Below are 24,303 nucleotides of genomic sequence, written 5' to 3' on the forward strand. Positions count from 1 at the left end.
GAAAGCCTACAACAGCCTTCCTTTGATCATATGCTTGTGTTTCCTTTGATGGCTGGCAGGAAGGTCTGCAGCAAGCAAACTGCCATGAAATTCCAATAAGCTGATGTGGGGATGGAATTTCACCAGACACCACAGTCCTCTGATTTCCACCTCTTTCAGACAACTTCCCAACCCAGTGGTGAATCGTCCTTACCCATCGTCAACTTTGGATGGGGCAGTAAGGGGGAATTGATCACTAGTCCAATTAGAGTCTGGCAGCCACCACTGCAGATCTTTTACAGTCTCCAACAACAGGATAAAGTCTTACAGGTTTTCCTGGTCCTGGCTCCATGGAGACTTCAGGTCCCACACTAAAGTTTGCATGCACCATCTGGCATAATCGCTGAGCAGGAGGTTAGTAAGCCAAGGAACCTCAAACCCATACTCATGGAGTCATTGGGCAAAGGCTGAAACACCAGGATCATAGCCAAAATGTCCAAAAGATCCCGAACTTCCTGGCACAAAAGGGACAGGTGGTCATTCAAAAGGTGTCCCTCTGTAGGTGGCAGTTGTGGTCGGTCAAAAAAGCAATGGCAGGGCATGGCCCCATTGGAGGACACACTTGTTGGATGTGATCTTCTGCCACCCCTGCAGGAAGTGGCTGATCCTGCCTTCCACCAGATAGCTGTGAGCTGCTTTGGGTGCACTAAAGAGATTTTGTGGTTGTTGCAGGGGAGTGATGGGGCAGATGGTGCTGGAAGATTGTGAGGAACGCTGTACCCGATGGCCAGGTCGTTGTCTGCCCAACCCACAGCCCGGCCTCGAAAGGACTGGAAAACCTACTGTGCGGGCAGTGGGGGCTGGTGCTGTGGATACACCCGGCACAGGTAGATTCCCTAAAAGGATGAAATTGCTGAGGGGATTGCCGGAGTGAAGAAGCTTTCTTTAAAACATTCTAGGGCCCAGTCTGTCTTTTGCCAAACAAGCGGGAGTCATCAAAAGTCATGTCTATTAAGGATGCCTGGGCATCCCCCGTGAAGCCTGTGGATCTCATTCATGCATGATGTTGGAGCACCACGTTAGCTCCCATAGGCCTTCCCAGACAATCTATGGAGTTCAGGCCTGAGTGGATGATAAACTTGGCTGAATCCCGATCATCTTGAATGGTTTGGGCTAATGAAGCCTGTAGTTCTTCTGGGACCACAGGCAAGATCTTGCCCACCATGTAACAAAGCGTTTAGGTATAACCTCCGAGTAGGTAGCTCATATTAATTCACCTCAGAGCAAGACTGAACAAGGAGAACATATATTGCCAAAAGTGTTCACTCATTTCAAAAAGCGTCCAGGTTTAACCTACTTGTGGATGCCTGTACTACCAAGCTCTCAGGTGTTGGATGGTGGGTCAAAAAACAATCTGGGTCACTGGGAGCAGGTCTTTGGCAGTGGGCGATTGTCAGTTGCCTGCGAGGCCAGTGCATAGCTTAGCCCAAGTGCCCAACAGTGCGATAGTAAGGGCTTCACTGAGAGGTAAAAGAGGTTTGGTCGGTGACTGGTAAAGTGGTAGGACCACTCTGAGGATGTACATTTTAACCTCCATAGTGGGGAATTGACAGTCAAGGATCTCCGCAGCCCTTCCGATCACAGGACACTACTCTGGACTACTACTCTGTTACTGGTCCCTGGGGGAAACCAATTCACTGTAGGAGGAGGCGAGTTGCCCTGTCCACTGGCCACCTGCAATTCCATCTCCTTTTGTCTGCATCATTGGGAGGGGCACATTTTCCCCACCCCCTCCACTGTCATCTCCATAATGCTGATCAAAGTCTGAGCCAAAAAGCTGGTGCAATGTATGTGCAGTACCCAGGTAGTGGGATTGTGTCCGAGTCCGATGCGTTCAGTATAGGCTGTGGCATGCCAATATCAGAACGTGGCCTCCGTTGAGCAGAAACCAGCTCAGAGTTGGACAGAACAATTGGGTTGGAGGTTCTCCTCCAGCGCCAGTCACGTCTGTGCTGGCAGCGATGAACGAGGAGTTGGCTCTAATTTCAGCTTCAAACCAGACCGCAGAATAGAACCAGTGGTGGGTTCAAGCGGTCCAGATGACATCAAATAAGAAACTACAAGCAGTAACCTAAGATGGGCCCGGGAACTGGGCGTGCATCAGGACTGTAGATCAATCAGGTCCTTGTTGGAACAGAGCGAGACAGAGAGCCACAGTGACTTCCTTGCATCTCCTCCAAAGAGTGGTGAGAAGGGGCAGAAGGGTAGTGGGACTAGGTTTGTGCTCTCAACTTTGACTTAGAGTGGGACCTGCACGCAGCCTTGTACAGCTTTGTCATCTCAGATGGTATTTGGGTTCATCTGGGCCCAGTTGTAGCAGTTCTAGGAGACATTCAATAAACCCAAGCACCAAAGGCACACCTCATGGGGATCTTTCACAGACATCTGTTTGTGACAGCCTGACAAGGTTTAAACCCTGTAGTCGTAGGGGTGACATCCCTTGCACACTGGAAAAATTGTTAGGAAAGAAAAATCCTCAGGAGTGAGGAAAAGAAAGCAGCAAAGCTCTAGATATATGTCTTAAGGTGCAGAAACTAAGGAACCAGACATTAGTGCACATGAGTGATGCTTATAAGTGGCTCCCTTGGTCACTTCCACGGCACAACGTGGCCAGCATGGAGTTGCATGCCTCCTCTACCAGCGCACATGAGCAATGCTGCAGAGTTTTCCCAATCTAGTCTGGCACATGGGGAAATTCACAAGGAAAGTAATCTGCAGTTCGAAGTCTTCATCAGAAAGGCTGATGTATCTTCCCAGTGGACATTAATGAAGGTTACATATGCAGGAGCTGTATGTTACTACTGAGACAGCAATGGACAAAAGTACTCAACGTGGCAGCGTTACATGCCCTTGTAGTGGGATTGCAAGCTTCTTTCAGATGAGACTGCACTCTTCTGAAAGCTGAAGGTATGTAAATTCTAGGACCTGAGCTGCCAAATAAGAAGAAAGTGACTTGAGATGTGGGTGTACTAGCTGCCCTGATTCTGTATCAATATAGCTGCACACACGGATAACTTCTGGTGTGGATGAACAGACTTATCTAAAAGGATGGCACAGTCTCGCCAATGTGGGAGTGATCGGAATGAGCTTTATGGGAATCTGCCTCATTTTTCCCACTATATAAGGAATTAGTGGTAATGGAAGATAAGCATAGGCAAATATCCCTGACCAGGTAAGCCATAGAGCACTGCAGACGGAAATCAGATTTGGGTACCTGGAGAAGTTTGGCCATTTTGCATTTTCTGCAGTGGGCGAGAGTGGGAATCGGACATCACTGGAATTATTGAAGGAATGCCTGTGAGTTTGCCGCCCAGTTGTCTGTGTATATAGTTGCGTCCTGATTAGAAGGCTTGCAAAGTAATCGTCTACTCCCAGGAGATGTTCTTCCAGGTGAAAGACTTGATGACGACTGGCCTAATGCCATATATGTCAGTGGTAAAGTTGACAGTTGAGACGAGTAAGCGTCACCCTACTTTTGGATGTAGTGCATGATGGTCAATGGGTATGGTCTCTCAGCTAATCACAGTGTAAAAGGCTTGTAGTGCCAAGTGCACTGCCATCAGTTCTAAGAAATGTATGTGGAGATGTTGTTGTGGTGACCAAGCACCTATCAAGGTTTTTGATTGTTTAGAAGCGATATCCCCACCCAGTAAAAGAGTATGGCTCCCAAGAAGCATTGTACTGCATTTACAGAGAAACATAATTTGTGCAGAAACAACAGTACTTGTTGACTGTGTGCTAGGCATTGTAGATGGCTGCTGCTCTCTATCGGTCAGCTGTCTAGGTAAGGAAAGATGGATGGGGATGTAAAGGAGGTGCACCACAAGCACTGCTAGAAATTTGGTGAATACCTTTCCGGGCTATTGTAACCTCAAAATGTAGTATTTGAACTGGTAGTCCTGTCAACTTACCACAAGCCTGAGGTATTGGTGACGCACTAGTTTGATGGGGATGTAAAAGTAGGAGTTCTTAGCTTGAGGGTCCCCAAGTAACTCTCAGAGCAGATGAATGATTTCCAGCAGAGTTGTCATTTTGAGGTGCTCTGACACAATGTAGTGGTTCAACAGCCTGAGATTGAGTATTGGCCCGAGTGTTCTACCCTTTTTGGAGATAACGAAGTATAAAGAGCATATTCCTTGTCCTCTTTGACATGGTGGAACGGTGCCCCCTTTTGAAGCAATGCCTCCATCTCCTTCTGTGGCAGCCCTTGATGATGTGCCTGTGAGGTGGCACATCTGGTTGTATGGTAATAAATTCTAAGCAGTATCTGTGGGCAACAATGGGCAATACCCACGTGTCGGAGGTTCTTTCTTCTGATGGGTGGTGTGTGATAGCAGGAATGAAAAGCAGATCAATGCTTTGAAGCAGAAGTTCCCTTAGATTGGCCTCCTCTGCGTTTGTCACTGTGGTAGCTCTGGACTCCTCTTTTGAGGTAGGGCTTTGAACTTTCTCCTCTCCTTGAAATGTCTGCTGTTTTTGTAAAGACAGGGTGCTGAAGATGTAGAGGGGCAGCTTTTGCTCATTCTCTTGCCGGTTGGCGCCAAAAACCAGACCGCTTAGTTTGGGGTGGGAGTACTCCCAAAGTCTTGGCAGCATACAGACCTTTTCTGATCATTTAGAGCAGTGTGTCCCCCGGTGCTTCGATTACATTTTCTCTGTCGAAGGGTACATTTAAAAGTGTTATTGCACTTCAGGACAGAAACTGGAGATTCTGAACCAGACGCTTGTCTTTGTCTCTCTGGAAGTATTGTCAGCCATACACAACATGCATTAGATTTTGGCACTGGACATTTTCCCTCTTGAACACAAACTGAGTTTTCAAGGATGCCTCTGGCAGGTATTTAAAACCGCTGTACCATGTCCACCCAGAGGTTCCAGTCATATCTGAATGGGATCTTGTTGCCATGGAATCTTTTTGCATCAAGACTCAGCCAACTGGTGCACATATCCCTCCGGAGCAAATTTGGATTTTCTGGGCAAAGCGGTGCAGACAGTCCAGGCCTCTGCAGTGCAGTTTCAAGGTTGGAAGCCTGGATCTTTCAATGTTGATGCCTGAGTGGGGGTCGAGGCTCCTGATAAAGTTGCACCCCAGAGTAAAAAATCCTCAGTTTTAATTAACAAAATACAGAAACGAAAGTCCCACAAGCCCCAGCCACATCAATTGTACAGTAGAATTGTGAAAACATACAATAGAAGCACTGAGACGCACTATAGTGCAGATCACAGACAGCAGTGACGCGACTATTCTGGCTTCGATGTGCTGGTGATGAAATTGTTACAGTAAGTACAGCATATAGAGCTGATGTGAATAAAGGCATCTTAGAGGAGAGCCATGACACACGGGTGTTAACGATGAAGGCACATGCTGTTTATCTTGGAAATATGAAGATACTCATACAGCTACGGAGGCTCTGCCCTCTCTTACAGATATCTCTCCCTCCTCTTGCTCCCCCACAGGCTGATGGGTGAGAAGAGCATGTTACTTCCCTCAGGTAACACTATTTCTAGCAGAAACTCTCTAGCCTCAGATTCCTCACCTTTAAAATATTGCCCAGGTGTCCGACTGGATCTGGAAACTTTTCAGCAGTACCACTGCATGCCGGCAGGTAGTACTTTACAGCTCAACGCTGAGGCCATCCAGCTCCAAAAATGACATGCAGAGCCTATTTAGGCGCCACTCCTGCACACTGGTGTCAGTTGCTTTTGAGACTGTCTGCACCCTCAGACGGAGAGCCCCAATAGCAAATTGGTTGTGAACAGTGTGCAGAATCAAAGACTTTGGATCATAATAATAGATGGGAGTCGGATCACAGAACAGGAAGGATGGGAGGGTCGGTGAGCAATCTGTAGCTAGATAGAGTCTCTACCAGAAAGTGTGTTACCAAAGGTAAGTAATTTGTTCTTCTGATAGACTTCTAGCCACAGATTCCTCACATTTTGAACAGATACAAAAGCAGTACCTATTCGGAGGCGTGTTTCTGAATTGACTTAAACCAGAAAGTCCAGCAGGACTGAGCGGGCAAAATGCCCTCCCTCAGCGAACCAGACTATACAGACAATAGTGCTTCAGGCACATATGGAGAGACTCCAGGCATTCTGGAAGCTGTTTTTTGGGCAATGCTAGCAGATCTTAATGCAAAGCATGATACAGTGGGAGATTGTTCTCTTCTGTACAACCTTGCCTTTTTTCACTTTAGAGAGTCCCAAAAAGAGCTCATTGTTCCCAAGATGTTCTTTGGTATGAGCCATGTAGAATCTCAGTCATCTCCTGGAGTCCAAGCAATGGAATATCCCTACCTCCTCAGAGGGGTAAGGCTTAGAATAAAATGCACTCAGGGTGATGGTGTGAACAATGTCATCTTCTGGCATCAATTGTCATCGAAGTGCCAGGAATCGGCATGGATCATGGCTCTGACGGCAGTGTCAGGCTTGAAGCCGGAGGTGGCCCCATGATGGTCTCTGAGGGTCCAACTGGCGCAGAGGGCATGCCTGATGGTGGTAATCCATATGGTGAACCTCTCAGCGCCATGGGTCCCGAAGGAGTGGCAGAGGGAGTCAGCAAAGATCCAAAGAATTGAAGCATGGCCTTGTGGAACTCTTCAATATGTTTCGGCGAAAGGTGGACGACCTCAGTAACTCAGGATGCACTGGGACAAGTAGCAGGATCGGCTACAAAGTTGGCTGTCTTCGGAAGCGAGCTTGAAATATATGCTGCCGCCTGTGCACTTTTTTTCTTTTAAAAGGAGCTTGTGAGTTGTGGGAAGGGGCTAAGTCCCACTTAGATTATTTGTACTTTTTCTTCAGGTCAGTCAATAGCTTTGATCAAGACAAAGCCTAACCTATGGAACAACTGCTCCCACTTCTGGATAAGGAACAGGATTGAACTGGTGAAGTCTTCCACTGCTGTGCAATGTATTGTTTCGCCTTGCAGTCTCGTATGGCCTTCAGGTTCATCGATGAGCAATCATTGCAGGACTTAAAATCTGATGAGGATCTGCAGACATTCGTTAGCGACAATCTTTACAGTGCTTAAAATACATTGTTTTGGGAGGTGACATTTCCCTTGCACAAAACCATGTTGTCACCTTGTCACTGTAGTGGTGGCACAATAAGTGCTGCATTCCACTACTGACATTTAACTTACTAGCTCAGGGTACACTTTTTACCATATACTCAGGGCTTATAGGCAAGTTAAATATGCCACTCAGGGATTAGCCAGTTACACATACACATTTAAGAAGTCAGAGCACATGCAATGGGGCCTGGTTAGACAGTCCCTGTACACTTCAGAGACGAAAACCCAATAGCATCAGTCCAAAAATGTAGGGGGTGGGGGAACATACAAAAAGAGGTACCTTTTACACTATTGTGTGATCCATTTCCAAGAAAAAGCTGTAACAGAGGGAGATCTGGTTTTCCTCCTCTGTGACAACTTCAGTGCCAAAACAAGATGGATGAGACAATATTTGGAAAGGAGATGGACCAAAGGAGAAAAAGCAATTGCTGGAGGAGTGGCAAATATCTAGTAGGGAAAGTATCTTGAAAGAGAAGGAAACAATTTTGATGCACTTTAAAACTCCAGCAATCTGTATTATAGGGGAGGGGTCAAGACATGAGTGCGCCAAAATTTTAACTTGGAAAAAAACTGCCATATCACATTTTAGCTCCAGTGGCAAACAAAACGAGGACAACTGCAAACTGGTATCATATGGGGGCAGCAAAACTATCACCTTCCACTATTATATCTGAGCAGCCCTTCCGATACCCTCTTTGAAAAACATTTCTTGATTTTTCTTCGTTTTACCCTTCTTAATTTTTTAATGCACATTCATTTATTGTGTTTGTTTCACCTGTAAAAAAAAAAAGGAACATTTCCCAACAGAATTTAAATCAAATTTGTCAATCTGTTACAATTACTAACAGTTAACACACAATGCTAAGAATATTCTTGTGATCAATGAAAAGCTTCCTGGAGTTCATGTTTCAAAGTAAAAATAATGAATTCAGTGTCCAAGGGGTTTACAAAGTGATTTTGTATAATCTACAGGTGTTCAGGAAAGTAATGAAAACCTGGGAGTAATGTTCAAAATACTATGATTTTACAGCATCCTTTTAAGTGCTGCTTTAAGGTACTTAGTCTTTAACTAGATGTGTAATAAAAAAAGAAACGAATTCAACAACAGACTGCAGTGCAAATAAAGCAGCTTGATCTATGAAACATGGAAGAGCTCACCCAAAGCACTATACATACCTCTGGAGCCAAGTATTCTGGTGTACCACAGAAAGTCTTCATAGTCGCTCCATCAGTAATTCCTTCCTTGCAGAGCCCAAAGTCTGTGATCTTAATGTGTCCATCTTTATCTAACATGAGGTTTTCAAGCTAAAAGATTGAAAACATTTTTTCAATATGGATCAAAGTCTATTTTATATAATTATTGAAGTAAATGTGAATTAGATGTTTATTTTCTGGTTCAGGTAGTGAGATTAAGTGAACATAGCAGTATCATACAGAGACAGTTTCACGCAACATAGCAAAGAATAAATAGCAAGTAAAGCCACACAGTTTTTGATTTTCAGAAAGAATGACCTAAAAACGTTACCCAGTAAGACTGGTTTTGTAAGTGATCTTTTTACAAATTCTCATTTTAAGGAAAAGTCACTCTTTGTGTGTTCTCCGCCCAATTTTTTGGACTAAAGCTACTTTAACACAGGAGCAATGCGGTCCAGGGCCCAATATATGTCCTCTGACCCCCTAAGAACATGAAAAATTGGCTAATCCCTGACTGACATTATCTTACCTAGAAATCTCAAGTATATGGTACTCTGAGTACCCAGGGCTTCTATGTTAAATGTCACTAATGGACTGCAGGGCCTACTGATGCAATACCACATGGTAATGAAGATGCCAAGGAGAATCTTTATAAGCCTCTCCTTGATGGACGGAAGGAAGGCTTTTAACTCTAAGCGGATGGCCCTCAGCTCCAGAAGGCGGATATGGAGCTGGGAATCCCCCGGAAACCAGAGGCCTCTGATCTCCACCTCTACTAGATGGCCACCCCAACCCGGAAGTGATGCATTGGTCTGTCACTGACCTAATGGCAGTCCAGCAACCAGCACAGCAGGTCTTTGCAGTCTCCTTTGAAATCTGAACGTGGTCTAAGATGTCCCTTTGGACGGTAAGACCCCTGGGAGTTCTGATCCCATGCTGAGCCTGCATATGCCACCTGGCGTGGTCGACCAGTGAGATACAGGAGGCCATTAGCCCCAGTACCATCAGTCTCGACCTCACTGAAATCCAAGAACAAAGCTGAAATATCTGGGTCACAGCTTAAATGCCCTGGGGTCTCCTTCCCGGGGAAAGGCACAAAACCGAACAGTGTCCAGAATGGTTCCAATGAAAGGGAGTGTAGGAAGCTGGCCCGGTATATACTATACCAAAGTAAGGTATAGTGAGTCAAGGGACCCAGAGGTAGAGCAGAGGCTAAATTTGGTAAGTACTAACAGCTCGCTTTGTGGTAGTGTGGGCGAGTAGTTAGGGAGAGGGTGTGTTAAACATATATTGTATTCACTCAATCAAGACTGATATGGACACACTCAGAGACTGAACCCAGACCAATTAGGTGAGTAAAGAAAAAAAGGTATACTTGTACTTTATTTCTAGAACCAAGCAGGACTTGGAACAGGTAGGTAAGATATACTTGGAATGCAGGATTTCACAATGAAAAGCAGTTCTGATTGAATTTTGCAATGGTTACAGTTTGGTATTGATTCAGAAAGTGTGCAATCTACAATAATTACTTTTAGACTACTTTTTAGTACTTTTAGATTACTTTGAGTACTGGGGGTGGTATGCCTAGATACCACCATTGAGGATCTCACACTAAAAGGTAAGTAAGACTTTCTATACTTTGTAGTTTAGTTATTTGTTTCCCTTACACACATTAGTCCAATACTTAGAACATTTTAGACCCAAAATCTCATAACATGGGTTCCTATGGGAGAAAAAGTGTTAGTGAGTTTTCAGGTAAGTACACAACTTACTAGTGGGAGTTTTGGGAGTTAGGACCAAGGGTCCCCAATGTCTAGCTGGGCACTCGAGTTGCACCACCAGCATCACTGGGCCGGCTGGGTGCAGAGTGCAGGGGCCCAATGTTAGCAAAAGGGGCTAAGGGATGGCTTCAGTTAGGAGCTGCTTATGAGAAGCCCGCTCGGGTGTGGGAGCAAAGTTCCTGGGGTCAAGATCTGTACTGCAGGGGCCAACAATCAGCACAGGAGCTGCACCACCAGCGGCACAGGGGCAGCTGGGTGCAGAGTGCCAAGGCAACGTCGGGCCCAGTGGATACCAATTGAGATCTTCGGTTTGGAAAAGAGGCTGCATGCTCGGGCAGAGAGAATTCCTGGAGGCGACCACCGGCTGGAGTGGTAAGTTGGGATCTTGGGGGATGCCCGAACAGTCAGTTGGGGCGCAGAGGTGTCTTAGCAGCTGAATCGTCTGACCACCTTCGGTCGTGGTCTTCTTACCATCCTCAGTCGCGGTGGTGGTCCCTGCTGGTGTCGTCTTAAACTTGAGGAAGGTCGGGGCACTAGATCCTAGGTCAGGATCACCAGGGAGACCTCCTTGTGGTGTTTGGCCACTCTGACTCGGGCCGGATCCGGGTTCTGGTCTTCGAGTCTTTGGTTTGAGCAAATCCGGTGCTCACGTGAGACAGTTCGTAAGGTGAGTGCAGGGCAGGTCCTCCGGTCTGTGAGGGGGCTGCTGGACAGGCCGGTTCCTTCGCTGTAGGCAGGCCGGAGCCGGGACAGGCCAGTAGGACTGGGGCCAAAGCAGTTGGAATCCTTTTCTTCCTGGGTCAGTACGGCTCTTTGGTCCTTCTTTCTTCCTCGAATCAGAGGAGGCAAGGTTCTGGGTTGCCCCTAAACACTAGATTAAGGGGTGTTTAAAGGGCTGTGTAGGTCGGGACCAATGGGCCTCTTCCTTGGGGTGGGTACGCCCCCTATTATGCCACCTTCCTGTGGGAGGGGGGCATGAGCCTCTTCCTAACTGGTTGGGTCCCTTCATCTTCAGGATGGAGGGGACAGATGTGTGCCTAACCTCGCCTCCCTCACCTGAGGGGTAGGGCTGGCAAATGTGGGCACACCTCTCCTCTTAGTATGGTTTTCCTGACGATTCTCCCGCCCTAAAGTGGGGGCAGAACCCATGGGAGCCAGTTGCTGTAGTCAGCAAAAGGCAGGAGCAGCTCACAAAGGCGGCAGGTCTTTGAAGCTTCCCCTTCCTAGACCCTTGCCATCCTGGGGGAGGAGGCATGACACCTCTTCCTAGGATGTGCCTTGTTTCTGGACCCAGAGAGCGGAGGCTCTCAACCCAGGGGTCCAGAAACTTGTCTGGTGGTGGCAAATGGCAGGCAGCCATTCAGGAACCACACCAGGGCTGGTTGTTTTTCAGAGGGCATCTCTATGATGCCCTAGGAGTAGATTTTACATTAAATCCCACACTGGCATCAGTGTGAGTTTAATTTGCCGAGACGTTTGCTATAAAACGTCCCAGGTTTAGTAAAGCCATTATGGAGCTGTGCAGTTCGTAATGACCAAGTCCCAGACTATATATTCTTTATGGCTTAACTACACTTACAATGTCTAAGAATGGACACTGTAGGAGTACAGGGCTCATGTCCCTGTACCCTCACCTGAGGACTAGTGCACCCTGCTAGAGGGGTGGGTTATCTAGGCTTCAGGCAGTGGGTGTAGGCTCTTCGCTTTTCTCTGCACCAAAACACCCAGTCTGCCATGGTAGTGTGTGGGTGTTAAGGTATAGGGCCTCTAGGGGTGACACAATAGGTGCTGCAGCCCTTAGAGGCCCTCTCTGGTCACAGTGCCATTGGTACCCAACTCTAAGACTTCAGGAGTCAGATCGCTAGGTTAAGTTGAGCTTGCTCTGGATGCCTTAAGTCTCCATGGTTCTGTGTGTGAAGCTTTGGGGAAAGGTGCAACTTTTGATGTGGAACTACTGAGAGTTCCAGCAGGGTTGTGAACCATGGTTGTCGGGCACATGTTGGAGCAACTAGGATCATTGTGAGAGACTGTTTGAGCTTGCGCACCAGTAATGGAATGAGCGAGAAAAGCGGACGCAAATCTGCCTGACCAGTTCATCCATATCGCATTGCCTTTGGACAATGGGTGTGGATACCTGGAGGTGAAGCTTGGGCATTTTCTGTATAAATGTGTGGCGAACAGATCTATGTCTGGGTGGCCCCACATTTAAAAAACACGGATGAACTTGCGGATGAAGTTCCCATTCGTGGATCAGTTGTTTCTGACGACTGAGCAGATCCGCAATCGGATTGTGTTCCCCTGGAAGATGTTCTGCTAAGAGGTATTTTTTTGAGGAATGGCCCATCTTCATATGCTTTGCGCTAGGCGTGAAAGCTGCAGATTGTGTGCCCCCCCCTGTTTTTGTATATAGTACATTGCTGTCATATTGTCCATACAGATGTGGACAGCTTTGTGTACGAGATGTATTTGGAATGATTTTAATGTGAGAAAAATCGCCAGTAATTTGAGGTGATTGAAGTGGAGCAGTTTCTATTGATGGGTCCACATACCCTGAATGGTATGGTTTAAGAGATGAGCTCCCCAGCCAGTGAGCGATGCGTCTGCTGTTAGCACTATCTGTGGAACCGGGTCTAGGAACGGCCACCCTTTGGAAAGATTTTGTGTGTTCCACCACTGCAGAGAGCGATGTGTGCGGCTGTCTACCAACACCAGATCTGTAAGCAGACCTTGAGCCGGGTTCCACTGATGTGCTAAACATTCCTGTAATGGACGCATTTGGAGTCTTGCATAAGGTACGATTAAAATGCAAGAGGCCATCATCCCTATTAATTGCATAAACAGTCGAGCTGGTAGTGAGTGTAGAGGTTTAAATTTTGCTATGAGAGCTTGCATGCTGGCTATCCTGGCTGGGTTGGGGTATGCAAGGGCTTTTGAAGTATGTATTGTGGCGCCTAGATACTGTTGGGTGTGGGACGGTCGAGAAGGTGACTTGGTGAGGTTTATTGTGAATCTTAAGTCGTGCAGCAGCTGGATTGTTTTGTGTGTGTGGTGCACACAATCTCTGCGTGACTTGGCTTTTATGAGCCAGTCATCAAGGTAAGGAAACACATGAATGTGTTGTCTTCGCAAGTGAGCTGCTACTACTGCGAGACATTTTGTGAAGACTCTGGGTGCTGTAGTCACTCCGAATAGGAGGACTTTGAACTAGTAGTGTTGACCGTCCACTACAAACCGTAGATATTTCCTGTGAGCAGGGTTAATAGGAATGTGAAAATAGGCGTCCTTGAGATCTAGAATGGCAAGGAAATCGCCTTGTTGGAGCACTGGGAGGCCCTGTTGGAGAGTGACCATGTGAAAGTGGTTGGATTGTATGTACAGGTTTAACTTACTGAGGTCTAATATTGGCATGAGAGTACCGGTCTTTGGGATGAGGTAGTAAAGGGAGTAAACCCCTGTGCCTTGATGGTGTATGGGAACCGGTTCTATTGCATGCTTTTGCAAGAGAGAGAGAATCTCTTGTTTTAGGAGCGCAAGATGTTCTGTGGACAACGGACGTTGTTTGGGTGGTATGTGTGGAGGAGTAGAGGTGAGTTCCAGGCAGTAACCACACTGGATAATTTGTCTCACCCACCTGTCTGTGGTGATGGAATTCCAGACAGATAGGAACTGTGATAGTCTTCCCTCGACCGGAGTGGAATGTTCTGGGGGGAGTGGAGGGAAGTTACTGTTTGGTGCTAAGGGAGGTACGGGTGTTATTACCACGGCCTCTTCCTTTGTTGTTATTTCCTCTGTAACCCTCTATAAAATATCCTGTTAGAGGAAGTTTGAGTGGGGCTTTTGTAGGAAGAAGTGTTGTTGTCTGTCTCAATGGTCTTGGAGGCTCCCCTATAAAAGGAGCGACAAAAGGAACCTCTAGTTGTTGGTGACTGTAAGGCCCCAATGGACTTAGCTGTGTCAGTGTCTTTTTTCATCTTCTCTAAAGATGTGTATCGTAGGTCCAAACAAGTGTTCTTGATCAAAAGGCTGATTAAGAATTTGAGACTGTACCTCCTGTTTAAAACCAGATATGCTTAGCCATGCGTGCCTGTACAGTAAAACACTTGTGTTAACGGCACGAGATGCTGTGTCCACTGCATCAAGAGCACATTTGATAGAGGTGTTTGTAATTAATTTTGCCTCTTGTTTGAGGTCGTTCGCTTTAGACCTATATTGTTCTGGAAGATGTTGCGTGAGTGTCTCAAGCTCATCATAATGCGCCCTATCATACCGGGCCGACAAAGCTTGGGCGTTGGCAACGCGCCAGAAATTTGTCGCCAGTGACACAACCCGTTTACCAGATGCGTCCAATAATTTAGATTATTTATCCGGAGGAGGGGCATCACCTGTTTGGGAATTTGCCAGTTTACGGGCATTTGACACTACTAGAGAATCTAGAGGGAGCTGTCCCTCGATATAAGTTGGAAGATTTGGAGGGGGAGAGGAGTGTCTGAAAGGTGAAGTTGCTATGTCTTTCTTTTTTAAGGGTATCTCAGGTGCTTCTGAGGAGTCCAATTTCCTCTTTTTAGGTGGTATTGTTGTGACATGACCGTTAACAGGGTCAATGTGCAAAGTTTTTTTGTTTTGTATCCGAGGGATCTGGTTGAAACAGTTCTTATGAGCCATTGTCTTTTTTGGCACGGACGACTTTGGTTCCGAGTGGTGCTTTGGTTTAGGCTCTGTAGCCTTAGGAGGGGTCTTGGTCTCCTTGTGCTTTGGTGGAGTTTGAGTCAGAAATCTTTTTCGGCTCCGAAGATTTATGATTTATGGGACGTCGAGCCCGGCGATCACATATGGTCTTATTTGATCTGAAGGAAGCACAGGCCTCACAGTCTTTGTCCTCGTGTTCTGGAGAGAGAGACAAAGGTTACAGACCTCGTGGAGATCAGTATGTGGGAATTTAGCACCACACAGGGGGCATTTTTTAATGGAGTTCTTTCCATTGACTGCAGGGCCTGATGGAGCAGATGGGCCCAACGGCCCGTGTCGATGACCAGAATCGAAGGTCTTGATGAATGATTTGGATGTGCGTCGAAAGGGGAACGCGACCGAAACAATACCGTCGAGCGGTGAGGGATTGCGCGTCAAAGGGGGATCGAGTACGACACCGAACCGGAGCACAGCAATTTACATCCGAACCGGATGGTGGAAAAAAACAATCTAAGAATGGAGTTGATGCCCATGCGCACTATCGTCCTAAGGAGGAGTTGCCTATCTCGTGACTACAGAGAACTTCTTTCAATACAACAACCAAGTGCCAACATCCGAGCCCAAATACCAGATGGCGATCTATGCACCAGTATATATTCTGCAGCACATATGCCTCGGACTGGCTGTTTTGATGGAAATCAGCCAGAGGGGGCAGTTGTGCAGAGGTTCGAACAGAGTGCACTTGAGGAAGGCATGACCAAATTAAGGTCCCACAGCCAAGATGATAAACTCGGGTGGGAGATCAAATGGAATCCATGGCCGCAGCTCAATCTCTGTGGATAGAGATGCAGCTTGTGCACACCTGTGTGGAAAACCTGCCCTGTTGCCGTGACAGAAGATTCTACCGAAGTAGCAACTTGATTGGAGCAAAGATGCTCATGACCAGGAGTTCCAGACACTACACTCTCCTGGGCCAATCCGGATACATTTCTATGTTTTGGGCCCGGTAGTGCTTGATCATTTTCAAAACTAGAGCTAGGAGAGACAGGAGCGGGAAGAAATACAAGAGCCCTGAGCTCCACTCTAGGAAGACTGCATCTCTAAAAGAGAGCTTTATTGGAATGCCAGTGCACAGAGTGCTGACTTTCTTGGTGGTAGCAAAGAGATCGAGCCAAGGTTCGCTCCATTGCTGGAAGACGTCCTGCACGATCTCTGGGTTTAACTGCTGGTGTTTGAAGATCCCACTAGGAGATATATGAGCAGAAAAATGACAATACAGCCTGTCCCTAAGCTGAAAGCCTTCATGCAAAAGGGCCCATTACCCTCTCCACCCCACTTGTTGCAGTATCACATGGCAATGGTGTTTGTGAGAACCTTTACCAGCCTCCTTTTAATAGTTGGCAGAAAGGTCTTCACACCAAGCGGATCACCCTCAACTCCAACTGACCGATGTGGAGTCAGATTTCCACTGGAAACCAGCATCCTCCGCATCTCCTAGATGGCCTCCTTAACCCAGCAGTGATGCATCAGTCACCATATCGGCTCTGGGTGGAGTAATACTAGGGTCTGCCGTTGGTCGAATTTTGGTCAAGCAGCCACCACTGTAAATCTTTTGCAGTCTCCTCCAAAACCAGGATGGAACCAGAGAGGTTACCTTGCTTATGGGTCCACTGAGGCTTCATATTCCACAGCAGAGTCTGCATAGGTCATATTGCATAGTTGACAAGCAGGATGCAGGAGGTCAATAAGACCCAGAACCACTCTCACCAAGACCTGGGACTGAAGCTCAAACATCAGTATCACAGCTCGAAGGCTCCAGACTCGTCGTGCCGGAGGTAACTAACATATCCAAGACTCCTCCAATAAAAAAAAGACTCTTTGAAGGAGTCAGATATGACTTTGGCACCTTGATCATGAACAACAACGTCAGATGATTCGTCATTATCTGGAGGTGGTATTCGACTGAGGGGAGTCCGCAATCTGCCAGTTGTCGAGCTATGGGAATTATGGTATCTGACCCTCCAAAGGTGTGTCGCAATCACTGCCATCACTTTCGTGCAACACCAGAGGGGCAATGGTGAGGCCAAAGGGAAGCACATTAGACAGAAAATGTGCCTGACCTACCTTGAATTGAAGGTACTTTTGGTGGGAATGCAGGATGGGCACATGAATCTATACATCTTGCAGGTCCAAAGCTACCATCCAGTCACCCAGATCCAGGGCAGACAGAACCTGACCCTGTGTGAGTATCTTGAATTTGTCCTTTTTCAGGTGGTGTTCAGAGGTCAAAGGTCTAAAAAAGGACGAACGTCTCTGTTCTTCTTGTGAAAAAGGAAATAGCAGGACTAACAACCAGCCCTCATTTCCAAGTCCGGTACCCTCTATATGGCGCCTTTGGGCAGTACACCCTGCCCCTCTTGCAACAACTTGGACAGGTGCTCCTCTGATACGAGCAGAATAAACGGCATATCAGAAAGGAATGGAATGGTATAGCCTCTCCCAACAATCCGGAGGACCCCTCTAAGACATGATAGCTTGCCACCCTAGGAGAAAATGCTTGATGGTGCCCCTCACAGGGTAGATGTGGACTGCGATGTATAAACTAAAGTGGCCTGAAGGCTGATGCTGCAAGAGGGTGCGACTAGAAAGACAGCTGTTCATGGTGATCTGTACACCGTCTGCATTATCCCATTCTCCCGACACAATAGGCCTGAGAAGGGTGCAGTGGGGGCAAGATACCTAGATTGGTCTATACGCCTAGCTTCTGGCGCAGCCTCTTAAGGGCTGAAACTGATGAGGGAACTACCAGGCAGGTGTTGAAATGCACAAAGAGTGCACCATGGCTCAGCTTTCCTTGAAGCTTTCTAGGGTGGAATCAGCTTTTTCGACAAAAGGGCAGAACCCATCAAAAGGCATACCCATGAAAGATGCCCTGCACATCACCAGGAAAGCCTGTAGATCTCATTCACACATGACAACAAAGCACCATGCTTAGTGCCGACTGCTTAACCTAAACCATCAGCAGTGTCCAGGCCACTTATCTGGCGGCATCCTAACCATCCTGAATTTTCTGAGCCAGGAAGGCCCTAAACTATTCTGGGACCACCGGCAAGATCTTGCCAACCTGTCCCTCAGGGCAGGTGTTTGTATAGTCCCAGCAGCCAATTTGCACCGACGGACCGTAAAGCTAGGCTGGTCGCAGAAAACAATTTTTCCCAAATGCCTCAATTCACTTCGACTTCCTGTACAGAAGAGTCATGTGAAATGAATTAGGATTTACCTTGCTGGTAGAAGCCTGGAGCACCAGACTCTCCAGAGTAGGGCTTGCAGTCAAAAAAACTGGGGTCGCCTGGTGCCAATCTGTGGCATCTGGTAACCTGTCTGTTCACCAGCGGGCAAGAATAGGGTTTAGACCAGGTACCCATCATTGTATCAGTTGAGGGTTCACTGATTAGCAATAAGGGCTCAGAGAAAGCTTCCGTAGACTGTAAAACTTCCGTAACAACATTAGATTTATCCTTCACAGAAGAAAGTTGTAAATCCAGAACCTCAACAGCATATCTAATCACTACATCAAAGGAAGCACTTTTTTCTGTTGGTGGACTGGGAGGACACCAAACCAGTACAAGGGGAAGTATCAATTCCACAGGTCTCCTGTAAGTTCAGATACATATTGTCGTCATTGTGTAGGAAAATCATCCCCTTCATCACTGTTGTCATCTCCTAATGGCAGCAAACTCAGATGCCTGATTCAGTGCAGAAACAGTGCCGTGTTTGAGAGGAACAGACGAAACAAAGGATGGATCTGCTGGCAATAACCCAAATGGAGCTCCCTGTGGATCCATAGTGCCCAAAGGCGCGTGAAAGAATACAAAAAGACTGCTAAAAGAGTGCACCATAGCATCCCTAAAGGCTTCAATCTGCTGCAATATTGACAATGACCTGGGGAACATTGGGTGAATCTGGACCAATCGTGGAATCTGATCCTAAATCCAGCATCCGGAATGAGAGAGTAGCACCTTTATGCCCTCGCAACTTCACTGATAAAGGGTGGTGGGAGGGGGGACGAGTCCCACTTGACCTTTTCTGCTTTGAGTTGGAGAGTGAGTGAGTGAGTGAGAGAGTGTGTGTGTGTGTGTGTGTGCGTGTGTGTGTGTGGCGATGTTCTGCTCTTGTTCACAGTTTCACCTTGCCTTTGGGTTCAGGAGGGTGCATTCTTCACACGACTTGGTAGTCATGCCCTGAATCCAAACAAAGGCACACCTCATGCAGGTCTGTCACCAACATTTGTTTCAGATGGTTGCAGCATGTTTTAAACCTGGTGGTTTTAGGTGGGGACGTTGTTCCCTAGCACATTGTATTTCATTTTTTTTAATTAAAAAAAATTGTCAAATCAAGTAAAAAAAAAAAAAGGGAGCCGAGCTCAAGTTTCAAGATCCCTATGCTCCATTCAGATGTGAGCGCTAGGAGAAGCACTTTTCTCCAAGAGATTAACTTTACCTGTGCCTTAAGAATTGGTTTGAACGAAGGCAGCAGGAGCTGACCCAAGTTACTGTCAATTTCCCATGACACCGGAGGGTGCCATACAGGTGGAAATGCCCTAAATAGTCCTTTCATTAACTGTTTTAGGATTCTTTGAGAGACCAGAGTGGATGAGGTGTCTTCCAAACAAATAAATCTGGATACTCCTACTAGATGGTCTCATACTGATGAGTATCTCTGACCACTCTTGGCTAGGCCCAAGAAGTATGCGAGTATTTGGTGAGGCTCTATATAGAGTGGAGAAAAATGTTAAAACTTGGTATTATATGTGCTCTGGTTGTTGGTGCTCATGCCTGTATCAGCATTCTATCTGCAACTCCAAATGGCCATACTCCAAGTGGCCAGTACCATGCTATCTGGTTGTGATGAAGTATATCACCATGGTGTATGGAGAGGCGGCTGGAGTGCCGTTTCAGTCAAATCGCTGAATGTGCAGATAGTTATTGAATATTGCAGTTCTCACATGACCACAGTGGAGCAAATGATTCCACTTTGTCCTCCTCAGTACCCTGGAAATCAGGGGAAAAGGAGGAAAGGCATATGCAACAATGCTGGACCAACTTATTGAAAGGGCATTGCCCATAGTCCCTAGTTGTCAAAATATGCTGGCCTAGCATTGGCATTTTCTGTTGCTCTGGGTGACAAACAAATTCAGCATGGGCTGACCCTGCTTTTGGAAGATGTAGTTGACTTATTCCTAGTGAATTTCCCAGTAGTGGCAGTCTGACAGTTGTGAACTGATTACGTACGCCTGATAATTGTAGTGCCCTGTTTGACTCTCCACAACCATGTCGACTTAGTGGGAAATGGTCCAATCCCGTATTAGTTGCAGCAACTTCTGAGAGCGATCTGGACTGAGTTCCTCCCTGCTTGGCTATGTAAATCACTTATGTTGTATTGTCTGTCCTGATGAGCACTGCTTGACCTGCTAGTCTTGGGAGGAATGCTTGTAGGACCCATCTTATGGGTCAAAGCTCCAGAAGTTTGACATGGAGCACCGTTTCTGCATCTGACCAAAGACCTCTGGACAACAATTCCTGCACATAAGCTCCCAGACATCAATGGAATCATCCGTTGTCAGCACTACTCTGCCTGGTGTAGGCTGGAGAGAGAGAGAGACCTGCTTTAGTATTCGCGGGGAATATCCACCACCACAGCACTTGCTACAGTCACCTCACGACTGTGACGTCCCATGATTAGGTTATTTGTTTCCATTAAGGTTCAGTTCTTGATGGATGGGCCTCATTTGGAGGCAGCAAAAGGGTATAAGGCCTATAATGACATTAGGTCTAGCAGAGATTTTTGTGTCTGTAAGAAAGTGGCTCTGTATATACGGCACCAAGGTAAGGTACAGTGTGTACAGAATCCAACAGTCCCAAGAGGTTTGGCAGAGGCTAAATTTAGATATACCCTTACTCTCTAAAGTGGTAACTTGGTCGAGCAGTAAGGCAGTATCAGAGGACAGTGTAAAGCATTTGTGGTACACACCCAGTCGGTGTGTATGTAAAAATATATTGTTGTTTTATTTTAGAACCACAAGTAGGTATAAAAATACTTTCTCAGAATGAGATGCTCTAGTTAAATACTTTCAATAAGCAATTGACTTAAATGCAATAGTTACAGTTGTTGCAATAGGCAACAGAAGTTCAACACAATTAAAACATTGAGCTCAATGGGAATCTTTAAGTAAATGCAATATCTATTACTTAGCATAGGTTTTTCTTACTCAGGGCTGGATCCTGGATTCCGCCCTGGTGCATCTCCTGTAAACAGTTGAAAGAAATCGTTTTTGTTACACAGGCGATTTTTAAGGAATATTTGTAGGTTTCAAAAATTGACACTTAGAAGAATTTCTGGTAAAAACCAGGCAATGTTATCCTATGGAGGAAAGTTTGGTTATCGGAAAATCGCAGTTGTAATTACTTTTCAGGGTCAGTGCTGGGCACCAAGATCCAGCACTGGGATCTCTCCTGGTAACAGGTGAGTAATTTCGTTTTCGTTGATCGGGTTATTTTTAGTGAATATTTCAAAGTTTCAAAACTCTACACTTAGAAGAATTTCCAAGTGAAAACCAGTCAATGTCACCCTATGGAGAAAATGTAGGTTATCGGCTTTCAAGCAAGAACTCGACTGGCCGAGTTAAGGTTCTGGGGATAGACACGGGGGTCTCCCAGGGTCAGGTAGGTACAGTTGTTACACCCTCAGCGGCACAGGGGCAGCCGGGTGCAGAGAGAGTAGGCCCAATGTTAGCCTATGGCTGGTAGGGGGCCTTTGGTTGGGGGCTGCTAGTAGGCAGGCCACGCGGCTGTGGGAGCTGGGCTCCTGGTCACTTACACAGGGCAAGTGTGGAAGTAGAATAGGACAGATGCTGCACTTCCAGGGGCACTCGGGCGGCTGGGTTCAGGGTGCTTTTGAGCCATCGGGCGCTCAATGGATTTCAATGGGAAAGCTGCAAGACTAACAAAGGCTGCAAACTTGGGGACGGAGATTCTTCAGGTGTGACCACCACTTCGAGAGGTAAGCTGGGAAGCTGTAGGTTAGGTAGGCACCCAGGAGTTGGGCACAGGGGGCCGCAGGGCACCGGGGGCAGGGGTGTCTTTTGGCGTCTGGAAATCTTTCCCTCTGCTGGTTGCAGTTGGGGGGGGGTCCCTGGTACTGAGGCTGCAGGCATCGTCAGGAACGTCGAGGAGAGTCCCTGGGTGCTGGATTCTTGGTCACAGTCGCTGGGGGGACGTCCTCGTGATCTTTGTTCACTCAAGCACAGGCCGGGCTCCGCGAGTGCAGTGTGCGCTGGATTCGCGGTTCCTGGCTGGCACCAGGGGTTGTTGCAGTTTGAACAGAACCACTGCTCGTGGGAGTCCCAGTGTTTTAGATGAGCAAGGCAGTCAGGTCCACCGGGGTTTTCGAGGTTGCTGACCACTGGAGGCGCTGGGATTTAGCAGGAGCAGGTTCGAGGGTCGACAGGCCTGTAGGGCTGGGGCCAAGTCAGTTGGTGTCATCCTCTTGTTACCAGCTGCACGGCAGGTCTTTCTTCTTGTTTCGGAATCGGGATCTGAAGAAGGAAGGTTCAGGGTGCCCCTAATTACTAAATTTAGGGGCGTTACAGGTAGGTAAAAGGCAGGGACCAATGGGTCCCTTCCCTGGGGTGGGTACACCCCCTATCCTGCCACTCTCCAGTGGGAGGGGGGCAGGAGCCTAGTCCTGATTGGGAAGGCCTCCCCATCCTCAAGATGGCGAGAGCCTCGCCTCCCCCACCTGAGGGGTGGGGTTGACAGAGGCTGGCACACCCCCTTTCCTCACTTAGGTTTTCCCGCCAGTCTTCCCCCCCAGAGTGGGGGACAGAACCGGTGGGGACCAGTTGCTGAGTACAGCAAGTGGTCTGGGGAGGCTCACAAAGGCGGCATGCCTTTGAAGCTTCCCCTGCCCATCCTGGGGGAGGAGGCCTAACACCTCGCCCAGGATGTGCATTGTTGCAGGCCCACAAGAGCGGATGGCTCTCTACCCAGGGGGGCAGCAACATGTCTGCTGGGTGGCAGCCTAAGCAGCCTCTCAGTCAGGACTCGGGTTGTGGGTTAGGTTCAGAGGGCAACTCTAAGTTGCCCCCTGTCGCACAAGTTACTACTTGTGTAACGATATATCTGTAAGAGACATTAGTTAGTGATAGATTCCTTACCTTAGAATATCCCCAGGCGTCAGACTGGATCCGGAATGTTTTGCTAAGCAGTACCCCTGTGTGTCAGTAGGTGGTGTCGTGTGGCTCTGCCTCCGTCACTGGCGTCGTAAGCACCGAGATGACGCCACGGAGAGTACTTAGGCGCCACCCATGCGCACGGACGTCGGTACTGTACACTACTTTCCGCGCCAGGAACGCAGAGCCATGCAAGATACTGACCATTGGTGCATAAAACTAGGGCCCTAAAAGGGATAACCTTAAACCTAGTAACCAGTTCGCAGAACGGGGAGGATGGGTGGGGTCGTAAGGAATCTATCACTAAGTAATGTCTCTTACAGATATATCGTTACACAAGTAGTAACTTGTGCGTCTGAAAGAGACACGTTGGTGATAGATTACTTACCTTAGAATAGATACCCCAGCAATAGCAACCCCGGTGGTGGGTCTGCGAACAAGATTACACCAGAAAGTCACAGAGCACAGAACGGCCAAAGAAGCCGTCCCTCCGGACTTGACTGTCAAGGCAGTAGTGATTGGTAAACGTGTGCAGCGAGGCCCACGTAGCTGCCTGACAGATGTCCTGCAAGGGGACACCACGTCCGAAGCCAGTAGTGGCTGCAGTTGCCCTGGCAGAATGGGCACGCAGACCCACAGGAGGCTCCTTCTTAGCCAAGAAGTAACATGCTTTGATGCACAGAATGACCCACCGCGAGATGGTCCGTTTGTGCACCGCCCGACCTTTTTTGGCGCCCACGTAGCCAACAAAAAGCTGGTCATCCACCCGGAACTGCTGTGTACGCTTTCGATAGAATGCAAGCGCACTGTTTTGGGTCCAGACAGTGGACCCTCTCTTCCTCCCTTGAAGGATACGGAGGCGGAAAGAAGGTAGGCAAAGTGATGGTCTGCTCGATGTGGAAGGGCGTGACCACCTTTGGCAAAAAAGAACCACCTTGTCCGGATGAATAGAAAGGAAAGGAGGCTTGGAAGAAAGAGCCTGGAGCTCACTCACTCTTCTGGCAGAGGTGATAGCGACCAGGAAAGCCGTCTTAAAAGTAAGAAGACGCAAAGGACAGGTATGAAGGGGCTCGAAAGGAGCGCACATCAGATAAGTCAAAACGAGATTCAAGTCCCATTGAGGGATGATGAACGGCACTGGAGGAAACGTGTGCGTAATGCCTTTAAGAAAATGGTTAACAACCGGGGACTTAAAAAGAGAAGGCTGATCTGGAAGCCTCAAAAAGGCGGAGATGGCCGAAAGATAACCTTTGATAGTGCCCAGAGCAAAGCCCTGCTGAGCCAAAGAAAGAAGGAAC

At 47.5% G+C, this 24,303-nt stretch overlaps 1 protein-coding gene across 3 annotated transcripts in view; it reads right to left on the reverse strand.

The window, feature by feature from the left end:
* Positions 1-24,303, reverse strand: part of AKT2 (AKT serine/threonine kinase 2) — a 686,003-nt gene that overhangs the window by 98,384 nt on the left and 563,316 nt on the right. For all 3 annotated transcript variants that reach the window (XM_085625347.1, XM_085625346.1, XM_085625348.1), the window contains one exon: positions 8,291-8,419. In XM_085625347.1, the coding sequence (XP_085481473.1) occupies positions 8,291-8,419 (129 nt within the window). The remainder of the gene's footprint in view (positions 1-8,290; positions 8,420-24,303) is intronic.

This window comes from Triturus cristatus, chromosome 9 (assembly GCF_964204655.1).
Source record: "Triturus cristatus chromosome 9, aTriCri1.1, whole genome shotgun sequence".
Taxonomy (NCBI): Eukaryota; Metazoa; Chordata; class Amphibia; order Caudata; family Salamandridae; genus Triturus; species Triturus cristatus.